Source organism: Peromyscus maniculatus, chromosome 11 (genome assembly GCF_049852395.1).
Source record: "Peromyscus maniculatus bairdii isolate BWxNUB_F1_BW_parent chromosome 11, HU_Pman_BW_mat_3.1, whole genome shotgun sequence".
NCBI classification, from domain to species: domain Eukaryota; kingdom Metazoa; phylum Chordata; class Mammalia; order Rodentia; family Cricetidae; genus Peromyscus; species Peromyscus maniculatus.
Window position 1 is genome coordinate 83,246,124 of NC_134862.1, and position 11,282 is coordinate 83,257,405.

At 38.8% G+C, this 11,282-nt stretch overlaps 1 protein-coding gene and 1 pseudogene across 1 annotated transcript; both read left to right on the plus strand.

The window, feature by feature from the left end:
• The first annotated feature begins 3,468 nt into the window (after positions 1-3,468).
• Or6y1 (olfactory receptor family 6 subfamily Y member 1) lies at positions 3,469-4,553 on the plus strand. Its single transcript, XM_006993721.2, has one exon. The coding sequence runs from the start codon at positions 3,469-3,471 to the stop codon at positions 4,450-4,452; it is 984 nt and encodes a 327-aa protein (XP_006993783.1). The 3' UTR covers positions 4,453-4,553.
• Positions 4,554-8,314: 3,761 nt separating this feature from the next.
• LOC102907089 (cytochrome c oxidase subunit 7B, mitochondrial pseudogene) lies at positions 8,315-8,780 on the plus strand (annotated as a pseudogene).
• Positions 8,781-11,282: the final 2,502 nt, after the last annotated feature.

The window sequence follows — 11,282 nt, forward strand, 5'->3', positions numbered from 1 at the left end:
AAACACTTTCTGGGTTTATATATTCGTTTTCTTGCTTATGAAAGTACAACATTTAGATATATATCATCTAATATTATAGAGGTTCTTTTGTGTGTGTGGGGGGGGGAGTTTGAGACAGGGTTTCTCTGTGTAGTTTTGGAGCCTGTCCTGGATCTCACTCTGTAGACCAGGCTGGCCTTGAACTCACAGAGATCTGCCTGGCACTGATTCCCAAGTTCTGGGATTGAAGGTGTGCACCACCACCGCCTAGCCCCTAATATTATAGCTTAATGTCCATAGCTTATATCTATATTTACTATGATAGGTTAGAGTTCCCGATGTGACCATATTGTACTTCTAATTATTTGTTTTCCTCAATTACTAAAAATCTCAAAGCTAAGTTTCATGATTAGAGTATGAAATGGCTCGGACAGATGCTCTGGATATACAGTCTGATACTGTTTTCTGTTTCATTTTCCCACTTGCTTTATGTTAATTTATCTCTGATTCTGAACACTTGTTTGGACTTTTGTATTTCTGTTGGGTGTTGAGGAGGAAGGGATGATTAAGATATTTTCATGGTTCCAATGAAAATATTCCATTTGTATTTACTAACTGACTCTTCAATCAAATGAAATGCTTTTGTTTCCATCGTCTTCTATTTTCTTACAACTTTTAAGTAACATATCTACAGAATGACTGTGTTCATTGTGAAGCTACTGAGAAATGTTGGAGGCTTTCCTAGAGCCATTCTTACAACTGTGTTCTCTGCTAAGGCCTTTAGAGTCCATAATAGATGTCAGAAGAATGTAAAGACATCAGGGTATAATTCCTTGCCTGTAGTTTTCTGAAATTTAAAAATGTTTGCAGGAGCTGACCCAAGCTCATAGATCTGGAACAATAAGCATACTAGCACAGCCCAAGAAAACAGCAACAAAACCCTTGCTGGTAGAGAAGGGATGATTTGGATGGAAATGTGGGAGGAAAAAGACTGATAGAAATTAACCTGGTTGGGCAGTGGTGGCACACCCCTTTAATCCCAGCAGGCAGAGGCAAGCAGATCTCTTGAGGCCAGCCTGGTCTACAAAGAGAGTTCTAGGACAGCCAGGGCTACACAGAGAAACCCTGTCAAGAAAGAAAGAAAGAAAGAAAGAAAGAAAGAAAGAAAGAAAGAAAGAAAGAAAGGAAGGAAGGAAGGAAGGAAGGAAGGAAGGAAGGAAGGAAGGAAGGAAGGAAGAAAGGAAGAAAGGAAGAAAGAAAGAAAGAACAGAGGGAGGGAGGGAGGGAGGGAGGGAGGAAGGAAGGAAGGAAGGAAGGAAGGAAGGGAGACAGAGAGAGAAAGAAAGAGAGAGAGAGAAAGGAAGGAAGGAAGGGAGGAAGGGAGGGAGAGGAAGGAAGGAAGGAAGGAGGGAAGGAAGAAAAGAAAGAAAGAAAGAAAGAAAGAAAGAAAGAAAGAAAGAAAGAAAGAAAGAAAGAAAGAAAGAAAGAAAGAAAGAAAGAAAGAAAGAAAGAAAGAAAGAAAGAGGCAGAGCAAGAAAGAACAGGAAAACACTAATGTAAATGATTTACAAATGACTTTGAGTTGGTTTGACTTGAATTCAGAGGTTAAAAGGAAGGAAGATGAAGCAAAATCTAAGGCATATAATTAAACCTCACTTGTTTACAATCCCCACAGTTCTAGGAGTGAATAGTAGGCTGTGGTCATCAAGGTCCAGTTCCATGTTTGTGTAAGTGCATGGGGATGCATTGCATAAGAAATCTTCTGGGCCAATGAGATAGCTCAGTGAATATAGACACTTGCCCTAAAATCTGATGACCTGAGATAAAACATGGAACTAACTTGTGCAAGTTTTCCTGACTTCAACATGCGCGCACGCGCGCACGCGCACACACACACACACACACACACACACACACACACACACAAATAAATAGATAGATATATAAATAAATATATAAATAATGAATAAATAAATAAATGTAAAAAAAAAGAAAAATTGTATTCCAGCAGAAAACAATGGTTAAATTTGCTCTGCTCTGTGACAGTTTTTTCCTTTTGTTATGAAAATTTGTGTTTTCCTCACTAAACATGTATCATTTAAATATAAACTTCTGTTTTTGTCATCCTAAATCTGCAACATAATGAAGAAAGGGGAATAGTGAGGATAGGATAGACAGCTCTCCCTCTCCCTCTCTGTCCCTCATCTCTCTCTGCCCATTTCCTTAAGAAATAGCTTTCTCTGAGTCTTCTATATCTCAAAAACAAAGCTGTTGAGAAATAAGGAACAGGAACAGCTACGGACAACAAAAGGAACAAAATGATAGATCATAAGAGGGCTGGAAACAAGGAATTGCTTTCAATCCCAGAGATCCCGGAGCAAATCTCAGCCCATCCTAGAGAGAGCCCATGCTTAACTTGATTACCAGATAAGAAGTGTCACTTACAGGAATGCTTTTTTATAATATTATTCCCAAAGGATGGTGAGTTCTTTACTCTAACAGTCGGGAAAATGTCCAATTTCTGCCTCTTTTTCCATTAACAATAACTGACATTTTCACCTATTTGTTTTTCAGAGTTTTGTTATTGGTAGGCTGATTTATCCTTTGGAAGGAAATTATAAAGTAGAGAATGTGTGTTGATTTGGAGCTAAAAATAGTAGCTTGGAAAGATAACAGCAAATGCCTATGGGAACTTAAACTCTAAATCCCATTTGATGGTTACAAAACATGAAGGTCTTCCTATAATTCTTAACTGAGAAATAAAATAACTCATATTTTGAAAGTTTATATAGTATGTTCAGTTACCTAGACAAACACAAGGATGGGATTTAACTATACTTTTGCCAAATTGCCCATCAAGATGGCTGCAAAGTGAATTGGATTGAAGGAAATGTCCTTCAAATTATTCATTCATCTTTATCCTTTGAGAAGATGGTGAATGTTCATATTACACTTCTATTTGCAATTAAACTGTGAGTATACTCAATTATTGCTTTATTAAGGTTTTGTGATATTTTTTGATTAAACAAATACAATTGTCTCTACAGATAAGTGGGGACATGAAACTAGTCTGTCATCATACAAATTATACCTAAAGAATAAGTAATTGAGTCTTCTGCCTTCTTTTTCATGCTATAGACAGGAAAGCTTTGCCCATAGTAAAAGGGTGGCCTAAAGGGATTTCCTTATGCCCAACAGTGATGTATTGAAAAAGCACAGTGCTTGGACATGGTAGATCTGATTTCACTGCTGTGTGATCTTGGACAAGTTATACCATTTGAACTAATTTTTTAAAACTTAGAATACAAATTCCTTAAAGTTAATTGCTGTTCAATAGTTTTAGTTCATAATTCAAGAGGAAATAGAGACATGAAGGCAGGAAAGCTCTCGTTTTGATGAATCACTAGAAGCAGGTTATCAGTACAAGTGATCTCAGGGTGGTGCTTGGGACACAGAAGGAACTGACTTTAACTATGCCCACAGCCAGCCATGCCCACAGCCATCAAGGTTCTGGAAGTAGACAATCGTACTGCGACAACACATTTTATTCTGCTTGGCTTTCTAACACGACCTGCCTTCCAGTTTCTGCTCTTCTCTGTCTTCCTGGTGACCTATTTGCTGACGCTGGTGGAGAACCTTCTCATCATCCTGGCCATCCGCAGTGATGGGCAACTGCACAAGCCCATGTACTTCTTTCTAAGTCACCTCTCTTTCCTGGAGATGTGGTATGTCACTGTCATCAGTCCCAAGATGCTGGTAAACTTCCTCAGCAAGGATAAGAGCATCTCCTTCAATGGCTGCATGACACAACTGTACTTCTTTGTAACCTTTGTCTGCACTGAGTACATACTCCTTGCTGTCATGGCCTTTGATCGCTATGTAGCCATTTGCAATCCACTACGCTACCCTGTCATTATGACCAACCAGCTTTGTGGAATACTGGCTGGGGGGTGCTGGTTCTGTGGGCTCATGACAGCCATGATTAAGATGGTTTTCATAGCTCGGTTGCGCTACTGTGGCACACCACACATCAATCACTACTTCTGCGATATCTCTCCACTCCTCAATGTCTCCTGTGAGGACTCCTCCCAGGCTGAACTGGTAGACTTCTTCTTGGCCCTCATGGTCATTGCTGTGCCCCTTTGTGTGGTAGTGACATCTTATGTCACCATCCTCATCGCCATTCTCAAGATCCCATCAGCTCAGGGGCGCCAAAAGGCTTTCTCCACCTGTGCCTCTCACCTGACAGTTGTAACGCTTTTTTACTCCACGACCCTTTTTACGTATGCCCGTCCTAAGCTCATGTATGCCTACAATTCCAACAAAGTGGTGTCTGTCCTCTACACTGTCATCGTTCCCCTTCTCAATCCCATCATCTACTGTTTGAGGAACCGTGATGTAAAAATGGCCCTAAAAAAGACGATACTTTGCAATAGCAGTGGACCTGGGGGAGATGGGGATCTCAGTAGTTAAAAACAAAAAACAAAAACAGAATTACACTAGAGAGATGGCTCAGCAGTTAAGATCACTGGATGCTCTTCCAGAGAACCTGAGTTCAATTCCCAGCACCCATATGGCAGCCCATAATCATCTGTTACTGCACTTCCAGGGGGTGTAATGCCCTCTTCTGACCTCTACTGGTAACAGGCATGCACATGGTGCACAGACATACACAAACCAGCCATACACATAAAATAAAAATAAAATTTAAAACAAATTAAGGCTTACAGAATTCTTTCTGGAATAAATAGGTAGATGACCACCATATAGTTCCTCAGTGTATTCATCAACTACATGCTACTGTTAAGACTTTCTGAAATTATAGATAAAATTCAATGTAACAAAGCAGAATATATTTGCTATGTATGTGTGTGAGGGTGGTATGACCATGCGTGTTTGTGTGTGGGTGGTGTATGCACAAGGGCATTCATTTGTGGAGACCAGAAGTCAACATCAAATAGCTTCCACTACCATTTATCCAACTGATTTTTTGTTTTTGAGACACTGTCTGTCACTGAACTTGGAGGTCCAGGATTGGCCAGACTTACTGGTCAGAATCTCTGGATCCTCCTATCTCCACCCCCCAACCCAGAGCTGGGATTATAGACACCTGCCACCACACCTGGCTTTTTACAGAGGTGCTGGGGATCTGAACCCCAGTCCTTGTGCTTGTACGGCGAGCACTTTACCCACTGAGCCATCTCCCCAGGCCTCTCAAGTAAATTTTAAAGATGGAGTCTTTAGTGGAAAAACAAACGAAGAATGTAAATATATTAAATAAAAATCATAAAGAGAGATAGCAGTTATGGATTGAATTGTGCCCTACAAAAGAAGATATGCTGAAGTTCTAATCTTTGATACCTCAGAATGTGACTTTCCTTGGAAATTGGATTTGTTTAATGAGCAAATGCAAATTCAAATTTACATTATGATACCTAAGAGTCAGCAAATAATAAATGCATATACATAACTTGAAAAGATGAAACTTCCTAAGAATTTTAGTAGGTTTTTTTCCTGAAAATATTTTATAAATAGTCATTTGTCCAACATGCATGTTTTTACTAGTAAAAACTACATCTATTAATAAGTGATCATGCTAGACTTCTATGTAGATTAATAGACTCATTGCAGTTCTGAAAACAACAGGATAAAAACATACGCAAGTTGTAGGATTCTTCCTGGGCCCTCTTACTCTACAAAGTGCTTTCCCACCAAACTATTTCTGTATTGAAAAGAGGTAAACCCCCAAAGAGGCTGGATCTCAAAACACTGATGATGAGTGAGTATGAAATTCATAGAAATCCTTTTAGAAAATGTTGAGATTTTCTGTTAAAGTAACTTTTGTTTCTCCTTCATAAATATTTGAAACAAATAAATTGAAAGAAAGAGAAATACCCAGAAGTATTTTACCAGGAACAAAGTACTTATCAATAAAATATCACTAAATACATACTATAGAATACCATTGTTCTCAACAAGCTCTCTATACTGAAATGGGAGATTGTTCAAAGCAAACTGTTACTCTTCTCAAACAAGAGACAATGTCCTTGGCACAATGTCTGCAGGCTCTACCTGTCTTTACCTTGTACAACTATGAACCTGTAAGCAGCACTACTAAGTGGCATATATATAATATGTGTGTGTGTGTGTGTGTGTGTGTATATGTGTGTGTGTGTGACATGTGGTGTGTGTGTATGTGTGTGGTGTGCTGTGTGTGTGAGATGTGTGTGTGGTATGTGTGTGTGTGTGTGTATATAGTGTGTGTGGTATGTATGTGTGTAGTGTATTGTGGTATGTGTGTAAATGGTGTGTGTGATGTGGTGTGTGTATGTGTGTGTGTGGTGAGTATGTGGTGTGTGTGGTGAGTGTGTATATGGTGTGTGGTGTGGTGTGTGTGTGTGTGTGTGTGGTGTGTGTATATGGTATGTGTGTTTTGTGTGGGGTTTGTGTGCATATGGTGTGTGTGTGTCATGATGTGTGTGTGTACATGGTGTGGTGTGTGTGGGTATGTGTGATATATATATATATATATATATATATATATATATATATATATATATATATATGGTATGTGTGGTGTGGTGTGTGTGTGTGTGTGTGTGGTGTGTGTATGTGGGTGTGGGTGTGGTGTGTATGTGTGTGGGATGTGTGTGTGTATGAGGTGTGCATGGGGGATGCATGTGGATGCCTGAGGTTGACAACAGCAAGTGTCTCCATCAGTTACTTTCCACCTTATGTTCTGAGTCAGGATTTCTCACAGTCCAGCACCCTTCCACATGCTGAGACACCAAGTAGGCTGCTACACCCTCCTGGCTTTCTGTGAGTTTTGGGGTCTGAAACACAGTTCTCTCTCTTGCACAGCAAACACATTATTTCTTGAACCATCTTCCCAGCATTGGAAGCCTTATTTTAATACATCTATTATAAATGTCACTATTTTCTGCAGAAAAATCCATGTACTTGTATTAAGAACATTACCTTACAGGGCAAGAGAGAGAGAGAGAGAGATGGCTCAGTAGTTAAGAGCACTGGTTGTACTTCCAGAAGACCCACGTTTGGTTCCCAGCATCCACAGGGTGGCTCACAACTGTCTATAACTCCACACCCAGGGGATTTGATGCCCTTTTCTGGCCTCTGTGGACACAAGGCACACACATGGTGGGCAAACATATATGCAGGCTAAATACCCCCACACATAACAAAATTTGAATTGATTCTTAGAAAGGACATTACTTTAAGACAAAAATGCCACCTACACTCCCAAAATAATATGCATGCATATATAGTTTAGAAATCCCAATACTTAATTAGTTTCTAAAGTATGTATGCATACAAATGTGTTTCACACATTTAAAAATCTGCTGTGAATATCTCAGAACTCATTTTCCTTTGTGCCTGTTCTACTCCCTTTTGTGCGCAAAGGTGATTTTCTAGGACCCCGTCTTGTAATATTCTGGCATCTAATTCTCAACGGAGTTGGTTTTCAGTGTTATTTCATTCCTATGGAACCTAGAGATACATTTCATTAAGTTTTTGGACCAATACCATTGGGGACAAAAGTCTAAAAGCTTAATTAAGAACAGAGCCTTCAAAGGGGCTCTTAGAAAAAAGAAGTCTATTAATACGCAAGGTCTTTTCTCCTTCATGAATTTCTCAATTTGTAATTGAATGAATGGCAGCTAAATTTATCAAAGAACAAAACAGTTCTTCCACACATAGTACTGTGAAACAAAATAATTCTTTTTTTCTTTTAGTTCAGACATCATCTCCCCCACAAAATGGGCTCCTTCTCAGAGCTGAGGCTACCTTAAAATATTGTATAAATATTTAATTATGTTCATTAATAGTTTCATAGCTAATCAACCTAGCTTTGAAGTAACATTTTGTTTTCAACCTAAAAAGTCATCATGGAACATGGCGTTTTGGTCAGCACTGGACCACATAATCAGCAGTGGCTCACTGTGATTATATTGCTATGTGATGTAGATATTGTTAGGTATGTGTGAGAGCACTCTTATGGCTGGATATGATGGTGCACGCTTTTAAAACCAGTACTCAGAAGGCAGACGCAGGCAGATCTCTGTGAGTTCCAGGCCAGTCAGGGCTACAGAGTGAGTCTCTGATTTTTAAAGTAATTATGATAGAGAAAAAATGGTGTGGAGTTGGGTGGTGGAGGAGGTGTGCAGAATGTGGGAGGAGTTGGGGGCAAGGAAACCATGATCAGAATATATTGTTTAGAAAAATTATTTTCAATAAAAAGTAATAATTATAACCCAAATTATTACATTTTTGTTTCCTATTGTTTTGAGTCGGTTTAAAACATTCATCATTGGTTTTCAGGGCTCTTTGCAAGGGTAGCTGGGGCGAATTTGCACTCAGGCAGTGCTGTGGTCACCGCATTTCCATCTTCTTCTCTGCGATGTTGCCCTTTGTGAAAAACGCTGTAAGCCGTCTCCAAGTTCGAAGCATTCAGCAAGTGGTGGCAAGGCAGAGAGCCACCAGAAACGGACACCTGATTTCCATGACAAATATGGAAATGCTATATTAGCAGGTGGATTCCTCTTCTGTGTTTCTACATGAACATATACAGCAACACAAATTGGCATAGAATGGAACCTGTCTCCTGTTGGCAGAGTCACCCCAAAGGAATGGAGAGATCAGTAGTCATGCCAGCTGCTACAATAATCAAGTGATTGTGTCGAAATCAACTTAGAAGTGATTCCAAGTCAAAGAATCGTGTATTCACTAAAACATAGCATATTGAAGAAAAAATAAAGTACTTCTGAAACCTTCAAAAAAAACCATTCATCATATCAGACAACATTTCAATTAGAAAAATAATACTAAATCTTTTTGTCCTGCAGTGCTAGTTTTCAAACCCAGAGCCTGGTAATGGGTAGGCAGTGAGTCTATCACTGACCTGTGTATACCTCTAACTCCTGTGAACAAAGTTTCACTGGATTATAGCCATGCCAATTAATTGATTATCAATTAAAGACTTCAGACTACAGCAGAGACCTTATGGTATGCACAAAATATTTACCACCTCTCTCTTTTCAAGAAAAGTTTTCTGAAATGTTGATGGAATGTGAATGTCCATAGTTAATCCATTAGTAAGATCCAAATAGATTTGAGGACCCAATATTTTAGCTCTCATGCACTGGGAATAAAAAGCATAATATAATAGTTAGTCTTTTTTGGTGGTAAGCAAATGGAGTGCCACTGTGCCGGGAAGCTTTGCAGCCCAGTCATGCTGCAGGCCTTAGCAGAGAGTTCATCTAAGGAAAAACGAAGCACTGTAGCTATCCTGTAATTGGGAGGTAGTCAGTACACTGCAACTTCACCCCTTTGGAAAGTAATTTCATACTATATTTTACGTATGCACACATTTACTTCCTGAGTATTAAACTATCTTGACTTACTATAATAATGATAGAATAAATATGTTTTGTACTTTTTATTTTTGAAATTACAATATAATTACATTTCTCACTTCCCTTCCCTCAATATACCTGTACCTACTCTCCTTCAAATTCATGGCCTCTTTTTCCACTAATTGTTGATACACATATCTCTATATGTGTGTATACATGTATGTTCCTGAATATAACCTGCTAAGTCCTTACAATGTTACTTGTATGTATGTTTTCAGAGCTGACCATTTGGAACTGGATAACCAATCGGTGTTTTCTTCCCTTTCACACTTGTAGCTTTCCTCAGTCACCTATAGTTCTTTGTGCAGGACTGAGGCCTCATGGACTTTTCTCCATCCACTTTACATGCCCATTGGTGCCATCCTTGTTCAGTTGGGTTTGGGCAATCACATGGTTGAGAATAAATACCTATAAAGTTGTGTGTGTGTGTGTGTGTGTGTGTGTGTGTGTGTGTGTGTGTGCAATGTTTAATATCCATTTACAACTCGGATGGATTTATGATCACCTAGGAAACACACTCTGGGCATGGCTGTGTGGATATTCTCTGTGATGTCTAACCGATAGGGGGAGGCCAACTGTAAATGGTGGTGGCATTATCCCATGCACTTGGATCCTTCACTAAATGTAAAGGAGAAAGAAGTGGAACACCAGCATTCATCTCTCTATGCTTCTTGACTACAGACACAGTATGACCAGTCCCCTAATCTTTCTATGACCACGCCTTCCCCACCAAGATGAACTATACAGAGTGTGCCAGAATCAACTCTTCCTTCCTTAACTCTATTTATTCAGATATTTTGTTACAGCAATAAGGAAACCAATAGGATATGCAACATATTTCTATAAATGCCCTTAACATAGATATTACATATATTTAATATACATATATACAATCTCTTGTTTTATAGTATATATAAGATACAGTAAAATGTTCTTAACATATGGTTTATATGTTGTGTTTTAGGTTGTTTTCCTGTCCCAGAAGAAGCATAGATGTTAGATTAAAAAATAATTATATATTTGCAATTTTGTTACATGCTACCACTCAGTGCTAGTGAAGTCATGGTCATTGGAGGAGAACCTACAACCACTAATTTACTAAACCAGCATAATTCCTAACAGCAATCTATAAACCTTTGCCCTTATATCCAGAGGACAGTGTAATCTTCATCCTTATCAAGGAAACTTCTCTTTGCAACAGACAGAGACCACTGCAGAAAACCACAACCAATCAAAATGCAGAGTAGTGGAATCCAGTCTCAATTGTCATAGCTACAAAACACTCCCATACCTAAGGCTCAGGTAACACTGGGGAAGAGAGGAAGAAAGATTGTAATGGCTCTTCTTTCTTGCTCTACACTGTCCTCTCTTTATTCCTCTAACCTATATGCTTTCCCCTTGTTCCCACTCTGTTCCGTTTTTCTTCTTCATCCACAATTTCCTCTTCCTGTCTCTTAGTTTTTAACAGCCCTAGTTCCAAAATATAAATACTGTAAACCACAAAGGTATGGAAAACATACTTTGAGAAACAAGGCAGTATCTTTAGGAACTGATACTAAGAAAAAGTAGATGTCTGTGTGTTGAAGAATGAATCTAGATCCATCTATCTCACCTTTCAGAAAAATGTCAATGTAAAATGAACCACAAACCTTAATATAAGTCGGAAACCAATAAGAGGACAAAAACACTTCAAGATAGAAGTTTATGTGAGGATTTTTGCAAACAGTCTCCGATAACACATAAAATAACTCTTAAATAGGGTTGTATCAATTTATAAAGCATCTACACCATAAAGGAAATAATTAAGTGAAGAACAGACTACAGAGACCAGGGAAATCCTTATCAACAATACATTGGGCAGGAGATTAA

Bases quoted from the DNA above. Each gene is read 5' to 3' on its own strand.
- Or6y1 (XM_006993721.2), top strand. From the start codon at position 3,469: ATGCCCACAGCCATCAAGGTTCTGGAAGTAGACAATCGTACTGCGACA.